Raw genomic sequence first — 21443 nt, 5'->3', positions numbered from 1 at the left:
GGCCGGAGCCATTTTGCGGACACTGTTATTAAGACAAGGCTTGTATCATCTCAGAATCTTGTTTGTGCACCAGAATGGGGGACCTGATGTCCATCCCCATGTCCTGGTTACACAATTAAATGGTGAAGAGAATGGGGGAATGTGGGGAGAGCAGTGACATCTAGGAGGTGCTGAATGGAAAGTAAAAGTAATTGTCTACCCCGCCTCTATGCCTAAGGCATAGAGGAGGGGCAGACAATATTTGATTGACAGCTGAGATTTTTAAATGAGCTATGAATGATTTAATAAAAAATAGAAAGTGGATTTCATGTTTAATTTGAAATGGACTTTTATTATACAGATTTTTGTGTCTGGATGACAGGTCCACTTTAAAGCAATATGAGCTCCTTTGCACTTGCCCAGCCCAATCATGCATTATACATAGCTACCTGCACCACATTCACCATTTACACAGGAGATAAGCCCATGGCTCACTTAGAAAACTTTTTATTGACATCAGCATAGATTCATTTAATCACAAGGAATGTCAGAACAAAAATCCATTTGTACATATTGATAAATAAACTCTGAATTCACATAAAAAAAAAAAACAAATACAACAAATATTTCTTTATGGTCTTGTAACAGGCATATCATTTTGAAAATATAAATGTCTCTTCCTTTCAACAATTTGCCACTGGACAGCTACTGACTGGAGCATGACCAGCAGTGATAGAAAAATACAGCAGATTCACATTTGTGGGCCAGAAATAACAGCATGGAGTACTGAGTGTGGGTACATGTACCATACAGCATATCTAGGCCTTGCAACTGGGCTATCATTACTGGAATGGGGATGTCGTATATGTTTTTTCTAGTTCTACAGACTGCCAATGACAAAGTAACTCTAAATCAACATGTTCTTTAAATATATGTCCTTGCTAAAAAGAAAGTCATGTGTAGAGGGAAAGCTGTAACATGGTGATGGCCAGCATCATCAAGGTAGCAATTGGAACCATCTCTCCCACCTTGAATGTCTGGCTGTTATTGAGGTCCAGTTAGACCAAATGATGGACAACGACACTGTGCATTTATTTCAGTTATTGCCATCTTTTGGCACTAGCAAGCATATGGCTACAAGATAGTATTACAATGAACAGCGAATCTGTTTTGGGAGGTCTGAAAGGCCTGGCTGCCTTATAGCACTTCTACTCTTTATACTAAAGGTGGCCATAGACGTAGAGATCTACGAAAGGTGGCCAAACTAGCAGATCTCGCCCTGATATGCCCACACTGAAGTGGGAAATATCGAGCTGATCCGATTGTGGGCCCTACGGATCCGATGCAGAGGGACCGTGAGACCGCATAGATGCGGCCACGATCCAACCAGATTTTTTTAACCTGCCTGATCGAGATCTGCCCGACTTTCAGCCAGATATCGATCGGGGAAGCCCGTCGCATGGCCCCACACACGGGCCAATAAGCTGCCGACTCTGTCTTTTATCGGCCCGTGTATGGGGACCTTTTCTCACTGCCAGGTAAACTGCTTGTAAGAACAGACTCCTTTTTAACATGACCGTTGCACTTTTATTAAGCCTCTTCCAACCCCAAGTCAAACTGGAGCACTATTTCATACTACTCTAAGTCAACAGTATTAATGTATCTGCCCTAAAAGCAGTTATCCTAACTAATTAGTCCTTCCGTTAACCGTTAAAAAGTCAAGTCATTCTTTGCTATTGCTCTTCATCTAAAATCACATGTACTTAAGCATGCACGAGCTAGCTGAATGTAGCATTGCCACGCACATTGTACAGGATCATACAGTAACAATGGCGTGAAAGGAGTTCAGATGTCGTCACCCAAAATGCAAAACACAAAAGAGCTGTATTCATTCCTCTCTTGCATCTGATTACTTTGTAATGCACTGCATGCCCCTATGGGACTAGATGGTAGGTGGAACCACTAGATTGCGTAGCTACTTTGTTCTTACCAAGTGAACATCTAACATTAGGAATGTGGGAATCAAATGCAGACTGAATCTCACCTGATTGTAGATAAACTGCAAAGTGTTAGGGCTGTGCTGTCCCATTGCTTAGCATGCACCATAAGAGCTGGGTTTATATGCCTTGCCAAGCTCTCTCACAAAACTCTGGGAATTATGGTGAAGGGTACCACTGGGCTGCTAGCCTCCAGTTCCAGAGCCGTCAGGAAACATTCAGTGGCAGAATCATCATTGCCTTGAGCCTGTAGCACCTCCCCCAGACTGTTCCACACCTCATGGGCTGTTGAGTTCACCTGCACAGCATCTCGTAAGATCTTCTCCGCCAAGCTGTACCTTCCCAAGTGGTGAAGAATCAGACTCTGAGAAAGAACAAAACAAATCAAAAAATGAATTAGGAGTTATACCATGTTGTTCTACAACATAATAAAATAGAACAGGAAAAGATGAGCGTCGATTAGCTCAGTCACCTGACCTTTGCAGTTTGTGCGCTGCTAAAAACAAATTCAGCATTCTGTCTGGGGAAAAAAAGGTATTAAACACAATATGTTTAAAGGACATGTTTTACATATAAAATATCCAAAACTCTTAAATATATTGCTTGATTATGAATGGTTTGAGTGTGTTTCTTCAACCCAACCTTATTATTTCTATTGAGGCATGATGCTGGAATTGGTCAGTTACAGCAGATGGAATCTGTCCATGACTCACAGCATGAGTGTTACAGTGTGAGGAACAAATAAATCATCAAATATAAAAAAAAAATACATTATGGAATTATTATATTGTAATATTCCCCTTTTCAGACAAGGCAAAGGGAAGTATAATGATGCTACGTATAGGATGTCACGTACTTATAAAGGGTTGAGGTTACTTAATGTAAGTGAGGAGGAGGCTAAGCTCCTGATGTAAATAGAAAAGGTTGCTAGTTTAGGGAAAATAATGATAATGGTGGATCTGAATTACTCAGATATTGACTGGAGCTACAGTACAGCCAGATCAGTTAATGGGAACACGTTTATAAACTTTTTGCATGACAATTTTATGGCACAAGTTGTTGCCAACCAGAAAAAATGCTATTCTGAATCTAGTGATCTCTAAAGACCCAGAATGTATAGCAAATGTGCAAGTAATTGAACCCCTGGTTAATAGTGACCATAATGTGATCTCATTTAATGTCTAGTGCAAAAAAACAAAAACAAATATATACTGGGAGAACAAAAACCCTGAACTTCAGAAAAGTTCATAAGGGATGGCCTTCAGAGCACAGATTGGGACCTTATTTTCTGCTAAAAACACATAACAGAAATGGTTGTCATTTAAAATATTAAATTGTTACTGTTCTCAATTTATTCCCTTAAGAAGAAGCACCAAGAACCACCCTGTGTGGCTTAATATAGAAGGAAAGAAGTCAATAGGAAAGAACAGAAAGGCATTTAAAAACTACAAGTCTGTGGTGACAGAAGCTGCATTTAATGAATATAAACACTATAATAAATGTTGTGAAACCACAATCTGGAAGTCAAAGATAGGAAATGAGGAGAGCATTGTGGCAGAGGCTAAGACTAACCCCAAACAGTTTTTTAAGTATATTAATATTAAAAACATGTGGGTTGAGAGTGTTGCTCCTTTATATATGGTACAGGTATGGCTGTAACAGATACAGCAAATGTGCTAAATCAGTTCTTTTCTTCAGTGTATACAATAGAGGAGTCAGAGTTCCCAGGCTCACTTCATAGATGTACTATTGGCTCAGCTCAATCTAGTCAGTGGATGACTCTGAATATGGTTCATAAAGCTGTATTAAAAATTAACATGAACAAGGCAACAGGGCCAGATGGCATACACCCCGGGTTCTAAGCGAGCTTGGTTCGATTTTATACCGGCCTCTATTTATGGATTGGAGGAAAGATGATGCAACTCCAATATTTAAAAAGGGATTACGATCTCAGTCTTGCAATTATAGACCAGTAAATTTGACATCTGTGGTGGGCAAATTATTTTATGGCTTAAGGGATCACATTTTATAATTTTGTCCTAGTGAATGGCATTATTAGCAGCAATCAGCATGGCTTTATGAAGGATAGGTCATGTCAGACACATATGATTGCTTTTTATGATGTGGTAACTAGATCAACTGGATCAACTAGCAGTTAGGCAGGTTATATATGGATTTAAAAGGTTATAAGTGGTCATTTACTATTCCTTTGGCAAAAGTGCAAGATCACAAAGTGGCACAAGAGTGTGCCCTTAGTGTTGATACACAGATCACTTCTGCACAGGGGTGTATCAAATACAGCATGGTGTTGGGGGTGCAGGTCAGCTCTGTCGTTCCCATGTACTATAGTGCATAGGATAACCATGTACCTCCTGTCCCTCATGAATAAAATACAACAGAATGCAATCCAATTCATTGGACACAGACCTGCAGCAATTCAGGGCCAGAGGAAGGCAGTGTACACAGCGCAAAATAATGCCTGTGCTGAGCACTGAAGAGAGTAATTAGACTAATTCCTTTTAGTAGTTATGTAAACATTTCAGGGAGACATAGACTTTAAAAGGCAAATAGGGAAGGCTTACCGACAATACGACCCATTTGTAAACACTGGACAAATTTGCACCTGAGCGGTAACCCATGACAACCAATCAAATGTTTGCTTTCGCTGTTAACTGGCAGGTGGCTAACAAAAGTCAATGCTTGGATGCCATGGGTTACTGTGCATGTGCAAATCTGTCCATTGTTTAAAAACCTGCTCCATGTCACAGCAAGTAATCTAAAACATATTAGGAAAGAAAGCGTTAAGCAAAAAGTACAAAGTGAATACAAATTCAGGAAACAGTTATTTAAAGGGGTTGTTCACCTTTAAATTATCTTTAAGTATGATTTTGAGAGTAATATTCTGAGACAATTTGTAATTGGTTTTCATTATTTGTGGTTTCAGCAATCTGGTTGCCAGGGCCCAAATTACCCTAGCAACCATGCACAGATTTAAATGAGAGTAATAAAAAAGAGGAGTAATAAAGAGTTTTGTATGGTATCAGTGACCCCCATTTGGAAGCTGGAAAGAGTCAGAAGAAGAATAAGCAGACAAAGGGAGTAATAGATAACTCCACGGAAGTTCCTGCCAAATGGTCCCTCAAAAAAATTAAATACAACATTCCTGCCCTACTTCTTTAGTTCAGGTTTAGTTCACCTTAAGTGCTCACATCATATATTTTTCATGATTTGATAATCATTTTATTGGGCCTGCATGGCTACATTACTATAGCAACAATTCAAGAAGCAAGTTACCCTTTAAAGATACAAAGGGAAGCTTACATGTGTGTCTTCAGTGAGAGGTCATGTATTTGAAAGAGACAAAAATGAATGCACACGAATAAATTGTGGAATGTTCCAATACACAGGGCATCACTAATAGAAAAACACTGGGCAATGCTGATGTTCTTACTGTTCTATAAAATGAAGGATTGGCTGCTTTATGTACAGAAGGAATGAGTGACAAGCAAAAGACTTAAAATGTGAGGCAACCTAGCATATTATTCTAGACAAACAAGATCTAAAGTTCCTGGTAGACTACAGGAACGATTGTCATGGGTAAAAAAATTGTCACGCATAAAAGCCAACCATAGACGTCACTGCATTTTGGTGAATTGGGTTACTGGGAGAATTTATACATGGAATTGCCACTGTGCCATCCTGCTATGAGCGCTTAAGGTAGATCTCATGATGGCATTAGGTGGCAAGAATAGATCACGAGGTGACAAAATCTGGGCACCCTGGGGTAGAGGCTACAGCTGCTTATGAAGGATGCCTCACGCAATCCCATTTACCTCATGCAAGTCACAATATAGGCAACAATAAGGTGAGGGAACATAATAGTGATGTGTGGGCAGGCAGGAAACCCACAGGTCAGGCAGGTTCGGGCTGGCTCCTGCACTAAATCTTCGGATTGCAGGGGGGGTCCGGCTATTCTCCTGCTCTCCCCGCCCGTGACCTAGCACTGCCAGCTTCCGGCTCCAAAATCTGTAGACTTGTCCCACCCCTTTTGTGACATCACTGCAGGAAGGGGCAGGCGCGGGTCAATAATTAGCGGGGGAACGGGAACAAGGGGGAGTTGGAACGAAAATTTCTCGACCCACGCACCAGTAGAAGGTAAGAATGGTCTCCCATCACAGAGGATAATAACGGAATTGTCCCAAGAGAATACAGCTGGTCACTCATTGCTACATTGGAGCAGGCTAATTAAGCAGAAAGCTGAAATTTTAATTCAGTCCGATTCTGATAGCCAGGGAAATATGACGATGTGCAAGTCCGCAGGTCCGGGTGGGGTCTACTAAACTAAACCCGTGAAGGACTCTACCTCAGGCAGTTCTTTCAGGCAGTGACATAACTAGGGTCTACTCAGAAAACTTATTTTAATGTCTCCATTGAGAAAAAGATACCAAGTAATTTCCCCACTGGGTACTCAAATCCTTGGCTACACACATCAATATCAAGTGATGATTCAATGAACAAGTTTTTGTTGCTGTTAATGTCAAAGGGAAACATTGGCCTGCATGCTAAATCTGTTTCAATCATTTGTTTTTGTTGTCCCTCTTTTGTTTGAATTTTTTTTATTAAAGAAAAGTTCTTCCAGTCTAGTCACTATAAATGGTAATAGTATTTTCACTTCCTTGTCTGTCTGCACAAGAGAGTGCCCTGTATACAGAAGGATAATCTAAGGAGATAGAGTGACACCTATAGGGACAAGTATTCCTGTACAACCATGGGGAACACCGGTTCTGGAACAATTTTACCGTAAGGCAATCCTGTTCCATGGCTCTGACTGTAGCTTACCATACCATGCCCACCTATATTCTAAGGAGTTAAAATAGAAAAGGAAGGCTATGGGTGGTGATACAAAAGTTGTGCTTGGATAGACAGCTGCTTAACATACAAAGAGAAGGAATGGAAATACACTGATCTTTTAAATATTCAGGGAGAGTTTGCTTTGTGTTTGTATATAGAGAGTAAAAGGCACATCACTACAAACAGAATGATGGGGGGGGGGGACAATGTGGTGGTGACCCTTTGTCTGATTGAGCCAGTATGACCCAGTACATAAACAAAGCAGGCCAGTTGTTACCTAGGGCAGTAGAGCTTTGATGAAAGCTTTTTATCTCTTGACTAGCACTTATCTGCACTCATGCATGAATTAAGCAGAAAAGTACTTTATCCATGGATATGCTTATGGGTAAGGTCACACTCGGCGTTTCGGGAGATTTAATCGCCTGGCGACTAATCGCCTCGTCTTTGCAGCGACCAATCTCCACTAACGCCTTCCCTCACTCTGTGCTGGCTAAAATGAAAAATCGCCAGCACTAATCACCCGCGGCAATTCGTTTTCCGAAGTCGCAACTTCGGAAAACGAATTGCTGCGTGTGATTAGCACCTGCGATTTTGCATTTTAGCCAGCGCAGAGTGAAGGGAGGCGTTCTAAATCTCCCCGAAATGCCCAGTGTGACCTTACCCTAAGGCTTTGGTACATAATAATGACTGGTTATCTTTATCATCTCATCATCATTACACATATTGAAACCAATACATATGGCACTTTAACAATGTCTTGGTCGCCCACAGAGGCCATGGATTTGGTCGTGTTTTAGGATTATCGTTGTGACTCTGACCCCTGTAAGCATATAGAATTTATACAGTTGTGATCAGAATAATAGCAGTCCGACATCACTAACTTGATCAATCGCTGTTTTTGGTAGAAATGATATTTCTACATGGCAAATAATTTACTAGTAGGTGTAGTAGAGTAATAGAAAACCAACAGACCCAACAGTCTTGACATGCCTGCTGCTGATTCTGTGTAATTGAATCATTAATTGAGGCTTGTTTAAAATAATAGCAGTGTTTAGTTCAATTAGTGAGGTAATTGTGAAATCTGAGGTCTTTTTTTTAGTCTAGGGGCTGCAGATAGTTTGTCAGATGACCCCCAATTCAAGCCACAGTACACTGGGAAGACCTTGAAACATGGTGGCAGAAGCATCATGATATAGGGACGTTTCTCATACTATGGTGTTGGGCCTATTTATCACATACCAGGGATCATGGATCAGTTTCAATACATCAAAATATTTGAAGAGGTCATGCTGCCTTATGCCGAAGAGGAAATGCCCTTAAAATTGGGGTTTCAACAACCACAAACACACCAGTAAATGAGCAACATCTTGGTTCCAGACCAACAAGATTGATATTATGGAGTGACCAGCCCAATCCTTGGACCTTAATCCAATAGAAAGACTGTGGGGTGACATCAAAAATGCTGTTTCTAAGGCAAAACCAAGAAATGCAGAAGAATTGTGGAATGTAACAGGTGCCAGAAGTTGGAGGACTCCATGTAACACAGATGTGCAGCAGTTCCCAGAAACACTGTTTATACAACTAAATATTAGTTCAGTGATTCAAAGGAAAGCAAAATCTTGAAATGTTTTTCAGTTTATACAGTGAATGTTTGAGTTTGTAAAGAAGAATGCAGACACTGCTATTTTTGGGAACAGCCTAATTTTCTTCACTTTTCTTCATCTTTTGATTTGGAATAGAATGTCCAATGCATTTTCGTGTATGGAAATAAAAACTATTATGAGGATTTTGAGCTTTATTCACATTTTTAATACACTATTATCCAGAACACAACTGTGTATCAGGCTGGGAAGTGGCAGAAAAGTTGAGAAAGTGTCCAGTTGCCAACTGTAAGTGTTGGGAGCCACTATACTGTACATGCACTGAAAATGTTATGAGTAAATGTTTGGGCAGCTTAAAGCTATTAGTGTAGCCCCTTAATTATCCAACCACATAATTTGTTCAGTGATGAAAGCCACCCTTTGCTTCTCTTTTTGAATTTCATGGGAAATATGCAAATTTTTGGCAAACCGAAACGGGAGAAATTCGGCCATCACTATACAGCACCCCAACATGGTTAAACCTTAATATGACTGAATGAAAAAGCAAAAGATTGAATAAAATCAAGAAAAAAAAGAAGAACTAAGCAAAACATAAGTGATCCCTCAAGAAAATAAAGACAAAACTGGGAGTAAGTATTGAAATGTATGCGTAGGACAAAGGCCATATGATTTGTACTCTGACACAGTAATAAAACAGAAAAGGCCTCATACTGCACTTTGCACAATGCAATTTCATCTTTGCTTTTATCTCTGCACTTAGAAGCACATGTAAAACAATGTCATGCTGACAGCTTGACTCATTACTCCTCTTAAAGTCCTCCAGAGAGGAATGTCCCATGAAACTGCATGCACACAGAGGAGTGCTGCTCTCGGGCGATATGATGAGTAACTCTTGAAACACTTCTCTCCATGTGCTGCACTGAAACAGCCTTAGCATGATAGAATGTCAAGACAACCATGTAATTGCTTAGTAAGACACCGTGACCTCTCCAAGACACTTGAGAAGCTGATAAATTTTCCAAAACAACACGAGGGAATTATTTGGATCGCTTCCCATTGTTGACAATATGAATCTCAGCAAGTAAAAAGAACAAAATTATATTTGTAGAACACAAAATCAGTAGTATCTGTGTAACTTCAGAAAGTGGTTTATGTCTCAGTTCTAGATGCAGGCTAATATGGTAGTAGGCATCAAATATGAACCATAAATAGGATTTGTGTAATAAATATGATCTGTTTAGGACACAACAAGCATACTTTAGATTGCAAGAGCAAAAATGCCCCAACAGTACTTTACCCCAGGAAAATTCTAATGACATTTAAATGGCTATCTCCTCCAAACTGCAATGCTTTGCTAAAGTTAGCAGTTTTTTTCTTTTGTAAATTCTGAAAATCAACTAAAAATTCCCATTTATCTCCAACACAGCCATAGCAAAAATAGAACATCAAACATTTGAATTTCAGGGGTCTTCTGAAAAGTTCAATAGCCAGTTTGCATAGGAGTAACAAAATATGTGGCATGTCTTGACACTTAAATGAAAACATATCCTAAAAACTGTCATAGCAGACACTTCAGCCAATGCAGAATCAACACACCACTTGCATTCTATGTGTGGTTAAAAACTCCAATAGTAAATTGACTTCAGTAAGCAACACACTTTGGGAAAGTACACATTCAGAATGAGTAAATGCATCTCTGTATATTCTAAATTGCTAAACTGCAAGGCATATCCATTATCTCCTTAGGTGGTAGGATAAAACATCATTAAAATGATTGGCAGGTTTCTTCTGAACAGTTAATTCCCAGTATGCATAGAATTACCAAAACTATATGGCATGTTGAGAACCCAAAACAAGGCATGACATGGCTGACACGTCTACTGAAAAATACGTTTGTGTTAAAAGCCCCTAACATTAAGGGGCCAATTCATTAACTTCGAGTGAACGAATAGAAGAAAAAAAACTTCGAATTTCGAAGTGTTTTTTTGGCTACTTCGACCTTCGACTACAACTTCGAATCAAAGGATTCGAACTAAAAATCGTTCGACTATTCGACCATTCAATAGTCGAAGTACTGTCTCTTTAAGAAAAAACTTCGACCCCGTAGTTCGCCACCTAAAAGCTACCAAACCCAATGTTAGCCTATGGAGAAGGTCCCCATAGGCTTGCCTAACTTTTTTTGGTCGAAGGATAATCCTTCGATCGTTGGATTAAAATCCTTTGAATCGTTCGATTCTAAGGATTTAATCGTTCGATCGATTATTCCTTCGATCGTTCGATCGAAGTATTTGCGCAAAATCCTTCGACTTCGATATTCAAAGTCAAAGGATTTTCATTCCCCAGTCGAATATCGAGGGTTAATTAACCCTCGATATGCGACCCTTGATGCATCTGCCCCTAAATTGACTCAAAAAAACAATGTATTTTTTATCTACGCAGTGAAGCAGTAAATATAAGGTAAACCATTTCTATTCAAAATAATCAAACTGCAAAATCTAAGCTCACGTTTGAACGGTCAAGATAATATAATGGCTGAAAGTCATGGAAAAGCATGCAACTTAAAAAATCTTATCTCCCATATGTCCTTAGATATAAACAAACAATAAAATGAATAGCTGGTGTCCTAAGAGTAATAAAAAATTGACAGGTGATCAACAACAATGCAGAAATGAAAATGTAATAAAATTATTAAAAATGCATTAATGTCACAAATAAAATAAAAATGTAATTATGCAGTATAATTTGTGCTTGCATTGGTCATACTGGGAATAAAACAGTAAGAAAAAGTGCATGCATATAGTCCCCAAGTTGTGTGCGCACTAGGAGTGTGTAAATGCCCCTCCAACCCCCAAAAATGTCTGTTAGTATAAAAGCATATACAGTAACCTAAAATGGCAGAGTGGTGCTGGGGCACAGGAACAGAGGCAACAGCAGATGTTTAGTACTGGGCCCCCAAGGGCCACTTATTTCTCCCTCAGCTCATTGTCTAGCGGCTGGAAACAAAGCAGATGCTGTAAAGGCCACACATCAACTTTTGCACCTTGAAGTGCTGCATATCATAGAATCTATCCGCAGGTCAAGATGTGGCACTTAAAGAGTTGAACTTCTAACGGATCATTTTGTTTTACCTTTGCTACATTTCTTTAAAATAAGATCAGATATATAAACAAGAAGCCCTCCATTGTGTTAATTGCTGCCTGTATTTTTATTGAAAGGGTGAATTTCACTATACTGGTTATTTGGGAAGAGTAAGTGGTTAACTGTCTTCTCCTCCTCCTCCCAAAAATTGGTCCAAGGAACCAAAATGACTGAAATAAAAGTACTTTCATTTTTTTTTCACAGAAATTTCAAATAAATTACAAAACATGCAGATTTCTAAAAAAAAATTAAAACAGAAATATTGCATATCCCAACCAAACTCAATATTGAACTCAAGTGCAAAGAAAGTAAAACTTGAACTGCAATATGTTTTACTCAACAGCGAAGGCCTGTGGGGGGGACTTACCAGTCTCTGCATGCTCTTCACGTGAGTAGGGCTAATAGATAAGGCTTCTTCATACCAACGTTTGGCTTCATCCATATTTCCTCGTAACTCTGCCACTTGACCTCTCATATACAGCACATTGTGGGACATGGGGAAAAGATTAGCTGCTTCCTGGACACAAGCTGTGGCCTCAGCAGGTTTTCCAATTCCGATATAAACTTCAGCTGTGGGGAAGTGCAGAAAAAAAGATCAGTAAAATGCTATTGTACAGTGAGCATTAGGGGAAGGTTGTAAGCAACATTATTAGTGGAAAGCTACGAGGTTGAAAGGTTTTCCCCACTTTTTTTAATCCACCACCCAGTAGCAGTTTATTTTTTAGTAAAATAAGTCAGTTGTCCAGTATTTTTCTTCTTCTACTGAACCTGTCATTTCCAAATGTGACACTGCAAAGGGACAAGGACTAAGGAGACTAATCCTGTAGAATATACTCTATTTGGCTAATTAATAAACTTCCCAGCTTTAAAGACGGATGTTAAATTTAAAATAAAGAATGTTTGGTTTATGAACAAACGTGCCCTATAATATATTCTGTAATTACATAGTTGTCTTTCTTTGTAATACCAACTTTGGACTTCTATTTTCTTTTGTTAAAAAAAATTTCAACAAGTTTAACAGGATTTCTTGAATTTTTTTTTGTAAAGTAACCCTAGACTTGTTTTATTTATCTTAATGAATACAGACAAGTAGACAGAAGAACTTCATTCTTTGATAAATATACCCTAAGGCCTTTGAGATTGAATTAATGCCAAATCTTATATAATGAAATGGATGATAAGAAAACCACTTCAAGATATTTTCATTATATTTAAACAATAATAGAACAGTACAATAAAATTCTAGGACCAAAAAAATATCATGACTCGTAAGCAATTACGATTATGTTGTGGTTGCAACCAATGATATTTTTCCTTGCCTACAGTAGTATTTATAGTGAACTGTTGGTACAGTATGATCTGCTAATCACAACGGTACATTCAACATAGTATCAGATGGTTAAACTTGCTTGCATTCTCTGCCGCCACACTATGAGCGAAAACTCAGAGGTGGACAATAACATTTTAATTCACACTACACAAAACGTGTGTAAAGTTAGAATACCCCTTGAAACATAACTGTTCATTGTTGTCTGCCACAGTAAAACACAGAGCGTGGCACTTGTTCATTGTTGGCAACATTTGAAAAGTATTTTAAATGCTTAAAGGAAAACAAAAGGCAAATTACACTTGGGGTGCAAAAAGGTAGGCACCCCAAGTGATTATATTTACTTACCTGACATCCCGGGAGGAGGATTACTCCGTGGTGCTCGCTGGAAGAACCCTGGGCTGGTGCAGATTTCTGCTGATAGGAGCACCGGCCTGGGGTGTCAGGTAATATATAGATGACTTGGGTTGCCTAACTTTTGGTACCCCCAATGAAAACTGCCTTCTATTTCCTTTAAAAATGAGAATTTGTTCTAGCCATAAACTGCCCAGCTTTAAAAACACTGGGATGTTAAATTTAAAATAAAGAATGTTTTGTTTATGAACAAACGAGCCCTAGAATATATTCTGTAATGACATAGTCGGATTTCTTTGTAATGCCAACTTTGGACTCATTTTTTTTTTCTTAAATCTATTTCTATAAGATTAACAGGATTTCTTAGATTGTTTTGTAAAATAACCCTAGACTAATTGTATTTATCTTAACAGACAGGTAGACGACAGTAGGAGCATATTGTGGCTCTTTGGTGTGAGAACACAGGTCAAGTGACATTTTAAGACTTTTCTCTGAGCTTGAAATGTGAGAAATCTGAATTTCACCCAGTGTTAGGTATCACTATAGCTAGGTAGCACAATAGCTAAGTAAAGCTTCACCAGGCTTTCCTTTACATGGAAAGCATCCTAATTGAACTTTCGAAACATAGAAGGATGCAATGTCCTGCACAATTCTGTGAACGGTTTAGTTTGTGCATTTGAGCCTTTGATATAGAAATAGAATGGCTGTCTCATTCAGAATGAGGTACCTGAATAAAATATTTAATCTTCTAATTTATTTCCAAAATATAGCCTTTTTGTAATTTCTAAGGAGCTGAAAAAAGATTTTATCTGAAAATACATCCAGGTGGTGCATATTTATAATGACAATACAGTTAATGTGTGTTGCTAGTGATTTTGGTTTTAAGGAAAGACAGTATAATGTAGCCTATTAAAATATCCTAAAATAATTTAAGCAGCCAATATTCTCCATTAGATCACTGTGAGGCATTTTCTGATTTCTTTTCAGATACATATGAGGGCATTGTGTGACAAATCATGAACGGAAAAAGGATTTACCACCTTGTATGTACTACAGTATAGCAATGGTGTTATCACAGAGACATTGGAGAGACATTGTTCAGTGTTTAAGGATCTAACCTGCACCCTGTGATCACTTGTCAGATGTTGATCCCTTATTTGTAGATAATTAAGTACAGACAGCATCACAGATCAGTTCTAATGCTCCTGGCAGCACTTTAAGCTTTCTCAGTCATCAGACCTTGAGGTTACATCAGGCCTTTAATAATGCATGCTTGCTAACTCCTGTAAGCAGGCATTTGCTGCTTGATTTCACAACTAAAGGTGGCTATAAACTCTAAGGGTCGGGCACACTGGCAGATTCACAGAGATTAGTCGCCCGGCGACAAATCTCCTCTTCTTCGGGGTAGGGTTGCCACCCGCCGGTATTTTACCAGCCTAGCCGGTAAAATACCTGCCAAGGCCGGGGCCGGTATTACAAATTTACCGGCAATGTAGCTGCCAGTAAATTTGTAATACGATCAAAAGGAGCCCTCGGCCTGCCCCCAATCCCCTGCAACTTACCTTTTTCTTTGCCTCTTCTAGCGTCTGCGGGTCTCTGTCGCGTGGCCCGCCCCTTTTGACGTCACGCCTGCCCCTTTTGACGCCCCACCCCTTTTGAGGCCCTGCCCCCTAGCAGCCGGTAAAAAAAAAATATAAAAGGTGGCAACCCTACTTCGGGGTAACTAATCTCTCCGAACTGCCTCCACTGCCTTCCCGCCGGCTAAAATGCAAATCGCCAGCGGGATGGCACTCGGCGCGATTAATTTTTCCCCCCCAATAGGCCCACCAAAAGCAGGCGATATCGGGCTAATCCTTATGGTCAAACGATTGGATTACAATGATGGGATTCTAACCGATGTGACAAGGTCCTCAAATAGCCGATGTTATTCTCAATGGGACGGGAAAATCTAATTTGGTCAGATATTGGTAGGGGAGGCCTGTAGGAGGGCCACATACACTGGCAGATAAGCTGCTGTATTGGTCTAAATATTGTAATTATGTATGTTCTTACCTTTCTCATCTAAGGCTTATTTTAGCTGGCAGAGAAAGGCTTAGCATTTACATAAATGAAAACCAATAAATACGGACATAAACCATTGAATAATGCCACACCAGATCCACTCTCATCTGGTATAACTTGTATCTGCATTGACAGGCACTGCATTGGTCCATGTGCAGACTATTAATTTTCATGGCAAAATCTGCTGTGTGTGTCTGTGCACAGGCTGATACAGTGCTTATCATGGTGGATACAGGCCTGAAAGGATGAGAGTGGATTGACTGAGTGAGTGATGTGGGCCACTACCCTAACAAACAGATAGAGATCCACTTGTTTGGCGATTTTGCCAAACGAGTGGATCTCTCCCCGATATGCCCACATTGAGGTGGGCGATATCAGGCTGATCCGATCTTGGGCCCTAGGGCCCAACTATTGGATCATAATGCAGCAGTATGGGCGGTCAGATAGCGGGACCGCATCAATGAACAGACTTTCAGCCAGACATCAAACGGGGAAGCCCATCGGAGGGCCTCACACAGGGGCAAATAAGCTGCCGACTTGGGTCTGTCGGCAGCTTTTATCGGACCGTGTATGGCCATCTTTAGGTATGTCAACATGAGGAACATTGTCCAGATAAGGCAAACATTCAATATTATAGACAAGTAAAGTAACATACTTCAATAGTAAAATAACAATGTGGAATAATCATGCTTAAAATTAACATATAATCCAAGACAAACCCATTCACTAAAAACAGTTCAAAGACAGGCTTTGATGTCACTTCTTATTGATTGGTTAGGTCTGTGTGTGTGTTGTGAGCTTGGTTGCTTGGTCCCAGTAGGGAAGGAAAAGTCACTTTGGCTGTCCATAAATATCTGAATACACTTTGGATTTTTCACAAGATATCTTGGTGTTGATGCTCTATGAATTTTTGCTGTTACGTAGTAAAAAGGAGCGTTAACTGAACTTTTGCCGTGAGTGCTTTCATTTTCCACTATATATATATAAATATATATATATATCTATATCTATATATATATATATATATATATATATATATATATATATATATATATATATATTACCAAGTGATAACGGCAGTCTCTAAAAGTAGTTAATTTGCCTGGGTGCAGAAACCAAATATTCATCCATTCCTGAATTACAGACTCAGGAATAAAGGCTGAAACTGTAACTCTGGAATAAAAAACTTTTTTACATTTAAACTTTTTTACATTAGTGTTTTGGAGGGCAAGAAGAACATCAACAGTTCTACTTTGTACCTCTGAGTATCTCCTTACCTGCATGAAGCCAGATCTGTGCCAGTGTCATCCATGGGTGAAGTGGGCCTTGCTTTGGAGCACTGCTTTGCAGTGATGAGGCAAATTCAGACAGTGCCTGCTCCACACGTGAAGCAGCTATTGATGTTGCATGGACTGAACCTGGAAAGGGAAAATAGGAAAAAAACAAGGACTTAGCAGGTCCCAAGAATTAATAGAGGAAAGTAAAAATGAATTTAAACCATAAGAAGTGCTGCTTGGTGCAAGATATAGAAGTGGTTAGTTGACAATATTGGTGAAAAACAAATTCAGGCATGTACATGAAGCAACAAACAACGCAAGGGAAGCTGTGCTGAAACATTTAAGTGCATGTCCAAATATGCGGCTTGGAACATGCCTGGATAAGCTCTGTGCTGTTAGCAAGCTCCAAGCAAACCTTGTTCTCCACTTACAAAGAAATTGGGCTGATTTACGGAGATAGGTGTTGCATTGCATCATTGCAATTATCTATATCAGGGCTGTCCAACTGGTGCCCCCCTTGTGTGGCCCCCCACATCAAAGTCGGCCTGCTGTGTCTGCTTACCATGTGTAAGCTTTAAAAGGTATCACTACAGAGATTAACTGGTCCCTGCATTGTTTAAACTTCAAATTCAGACTGTTATCCCCGGACCTAAAGCAACCAATGAGTAGTGATAAGCGAATCAATCTACTTTAGATTAGCTGAAAAATTTGCAAAACGCATTTAAGTCAATAGGTGCAACAATTTTTTACGTGTACGCATTTTTCTTAATCAGATCTATTGCTTTGTTCCTTCATACTAAAATTGTTGCTTCTCTTGTACATCCCTAGTTTTAAACTCCTCTATTCCATTCCTATCATCTTGTATTTGTGGTGCAAACTTACCAACCACTACATTCCGTACACTAAAATGGCAACATTTGGGATTCAACCTACTACACAACACATGGACAATCAAAAGGTCTAAAGACACTAAATAACTTCTTACTGTAAACCGATAACTGCTTTTGATGCAGCCAAAACCTGTGCCTCCTAAATGTTATTAAATTACTATATTATGTTAAACCGTTGCTTAACATAAGCCTGATTAATAACACACACACACATATATATATAGCCTCAAAGAGTCACTCTATTAAACATAGAGATGCACTGAATCCAGGATTCAACGGAATCCAAATTTGCATATGCAAATTAGGGGTGGGGAGAGACAACGTGTGACTTTTTGTCACAAAACAAGGAAGTAAAAAAGTTTTCTTCTTCCCACCCCTAATTTGCATATGCAAATGCATATGCAAATTAGGATTAGGATTCGGTATTTGGCCGAATCTTTCGCAAAGGATTTGGGGGTTCAGCCGAATCCAAAATAGTGGATTCGGTGCATCCCTAATTAAAAACAATTGTGAGATGCAAATAAAGAAAAAGCCCAGCAATGTGATCGATAACCACTGGTGCATTCTGTTATTTAAATTAAAAAAGTTAAATTAAAAACCTTTACTGTCTGTTATTTGTTAAAATAACAATGCAGTAAAATGTAACCAGAGGCACCTATATTTCACACCTCATTCCTGCTTCCCTTGGCTCTTCAGCGTAATAGTGAGAGGAAGAGAGGGGAGATCAATATAGCTTTCACCCTTGCACACTAAATTCCTTTTTGCCTGTAAACCCAAGAAACAGAGATATTTATTATGATCCCCATCAAACGTATGCCAAGCTTTACTTTTTACTAATGCACTGAAAAGCAGCAGCACATTTTTTTTTTTTTATATAAAAACTATTTAGTTTTGTTAATGATTTTATTAATGGAAAAGGAAAATATTGATATTCATTATTGTAGTAAAGACAACCTATATATATATGTCTGTGTGTCATTTTAAGATAATTTTATTTCTAAAGCCACAAGTACAATTGCAACCCAATCATTTAATTATATCCTGGAAAAACTCAAGTGTGTGTTCTGTTTTCCTAATGACGTTGCAAAGTCTTTGGGCTGGAAGAGGGTTAAGGGTTTAGCTATTGTGAGAACATGATGGTTATCCCGCTGTCACCAGTGGTTTCTCTCTGAGTGTGCTGTGATGACTCTAATTGTTGCTAGGGAGATGAAATTCAAAGCCAAGAACTCACCAAGAGCCTTATCCCTGCACAGAATGAAGATGAAAAGCTGGGGATCATTACAGAAAATGAAATTGCTCCATGACAAATACAGTGATTATCAAGTAAATGTGAGTGGGGGTGGAAATGAACAAGCTGTCCTCTAGTGTTTGGGGTAAAAATATTGTCTACAATGCCATCCCTAAATAGTGAAAAGGCCTTTGTGAAAGGAAACATAAAAGTTCCCACCAATAAACATTTTCAATTGCAGATTTGTATGCAAGAGACACTCACATATTTTTTGCAATTGAATGCATATTACTAATGTTTTCATGACGACGTAGAATATATTTATATCTGTTAAAATTTAAACACATCATTCTAATACAAACCTGGGTTGTCTGTTGGAGTTGCTAGAACTTGTGGCATAAAGCTGAAAGTATGCTTTGCTTGCTTAAAGTCACAATACACACCGGTTCTCCAGGACATAATGCATACAGATTTGTGCCAGACACATGTTCTGCTATTTTAATTAGGCTAAATCAGAAACTACTTTTTGTACTGAATCGATAATGCAGAAGCACAACTGAAGTGTCTCAACAAAATTAATAAATAAAAAAAATGAAGCTTTTAAGGGGCAGCTATTTGCCAAACCCGGAAAAGCACCACCATGGCAGAAATAACCCAGATTTTCTATAAAAGCCATATTGGGGCTGGATAAATAGGCAGGTTAAAGGGGAACATCACACAAACATAACTTAAGCTTTTTGAAAAGTAAACATAATTTCAAGCAACTTTGCATTATACATGAATTAAAAAACATGCAGACGTTTCGTGATTTTTAGTGGTTTGGAACAGTTCCCTAAGCCTAGCCCCCTGTTCTCCTGCTGATCTGTCGGACTACTTTGCTGAGCTGGCTGACTACTGTTACTTTGTATCAACAGCCATCTCTCCTCAGCCTGCATCCTCCAAACCCCACAATTCTCTGCACACGTGATTTCAATAAGGAATGGAACATCACAGTGCAATGCATTGTGGGTTATGTAGTTCCTGCATGCTGTCTGTAAGCTGTGGAGAAGTTGTATCAACATCAGTGTTTAGTCTCTCCTTCCCTGCCAGGATTTCAAATGATGCACAAAGAGAAGAACTGTTGAATTTCAGCATAGACAATGGCATTTATTCATACTTTTTGAAGGAACCGAAAAACTGTGCGTCTTTATCAAATTTTGGTTTGGAAGCCTGAGTTCCCCTTTAAGAAAGAAGCCATTTCCAACATTTTATCTGGAGTAGTTTAAACTATATTTTGAAGTAATGAATATTTTATCACATAGAGGACCTATATCGAAAAACGTTTACCCTAGACACTAACTAACAGCAACCAATTAATAGATATAAATGGTCTAATGTCACTACAGCGAGGAAGACTACGCAACTGGTGGTTAAGGTTTGTTGAGAACTTTGCACATGTAGCAACATATAGCACCAGTTATTTTCCTTTATATTTCTACTTAACTTCCCTTATTGTATAGTTAAAATGTATATTAAGTCGTAACTTAAGCCGAAACTGCCTTAAATAATTTCATGGATTTGGTCTCTAGTTTAACCCTTATGGTGCCTTGAGGTTAAAAAATAGGACATTTTAAAGCTTTTCTAAATGACTGCTAATAGAATTCTAAATGTACTGAGGCTGGGGACAAATTGTGCTGCAGGCAGGGACCTGTGCCAGGAAAGCCTTTTCAGCATAAGAATTATGCAGATTTTCCTTTATTCAGTGGACTGTTAACAATCATTTCTGTCCATTCCAATTTCATAAATAAGCACAAGACCATACACCTGTATTGAGGTCAGAAGTGTTTATGTATGATGACTAAAATCTTATTCTCTAGATCTCTGTAAAGTAGTTATTTCACTCCAGCTAGTGAATAGCAGAAAGACTTCTAGTTCACCTATGTTTTTGTACAAGCAGGAACATTTTAAAACACAGTAACCCCGTCTGAGAAAGAATAGAACCTAAGACTGTCCTGACTGTCATTTTGAAGCATAAGAAATTCGATATTTAACTATAAATTAGTCTTTAAAATTAGGTTTTAGAACTATGACTGACTGACTGGTACACCATTGGTTACCCATACCTATAACCTTATTCTAGGCTATGGGAGGCCCTGGGCAATAGTTGATCCTCCATGGGGGTTTAAATGGCAAAAATCTACTGCTTTAGAGTTACCGTATATACTCGAGTATAAGCCGAGGTACCAAATTTTACCTCCAAAAACTGGGAAAGCTTATTGACTCGAGTATAAGCCGACGGTGAGAAATGCAGCAGATTCTGGTAAGTTTCAATCAAAAAATTGAGGGTTTCTGCTCCCATTGGAGGTGCCGGCGTCTCGTTTTTGGATGCCGGCGACCATTCTTGAACGCCGGCGAATATTCTTGGCAAGAGTACCGTATATACTTTGAGACTATTCTTAGATGCCGGCGACTATATTCTTTGCGCCGTTTTTGCGCTTGACCCGAGTATAAGCCGAGGTAGAGTTTTTCAGCATATTTTGGGGGCTGAAAAACTCGGCTTATACTCGAGTATATACGGTAGTTCACATGAGGAGATTCGGGAAGATTTTGTCGCCTGCCGACTAATCGCCTCGTCTTCTGGGCGTCTATCTCCCCGAACTGCCTCAGCGTGTCTTCCCATCCACTATAATGAAAAGTCACCTGCGCTAAAGCACAAGCGGCGGTTTGTTTTCCGAAGTTGTCCGAATTTTCCTTGTGAGGC

At 39.1% G+C, this 21443-nt stretch overlaps 1 protein-coding gene across 2 annotated transcripts in view; it reads right to left on the bottom strand.

The window, feature by feature from the left end:
* Positions 1–470: 470 nt before the first annotated feature.
* The window catches only part of ttc7b.S (tetratricopeptide repeat domain 7B S homeolog), a 72431-nt gene continuing 51458 nt past the window's right edge, over positions 471–21443 (bottom strand). For both annotated transcript variants that reach the window (XM_041575346.1, XM_018232429.2), the window contains 3 exons: positions 16586–16726; positions 11934–12136; positions 471–2340 (listed from right to left, as the gene is read on the bottom strand). In XM_041575346.1, the coding sequence (XP_041431280.1) occupies positions 2119–2340; positions 11934–12136; positions 16586–16726 (566 nt within the window). In that variant the 3' untranslated portion in view covers positions 471–2118. The remainder of the gene's footprint in view (positions 2341–11933; positions 12137–16585; positions 16727–21443) is intronic.

This window comes from Xenopus laevis, chromosome 8S (genome assembly GCF_017654675.1).
Source record: "Xenopus laevis strain J_2021 chromosome 8S, Xenopus_laevis_v10.1, whole genome shotgun sequence".
In the NCBI taxonomy this organism is placed as follows: Eukaryota; Metazoa; Chordata; class Amphibia; order Anura; family Pipidae; genus Xenopus; species Xenopus laevis.
This window is presented reverse-complemented; position numbering and strand designations above follow the sequence as displayed.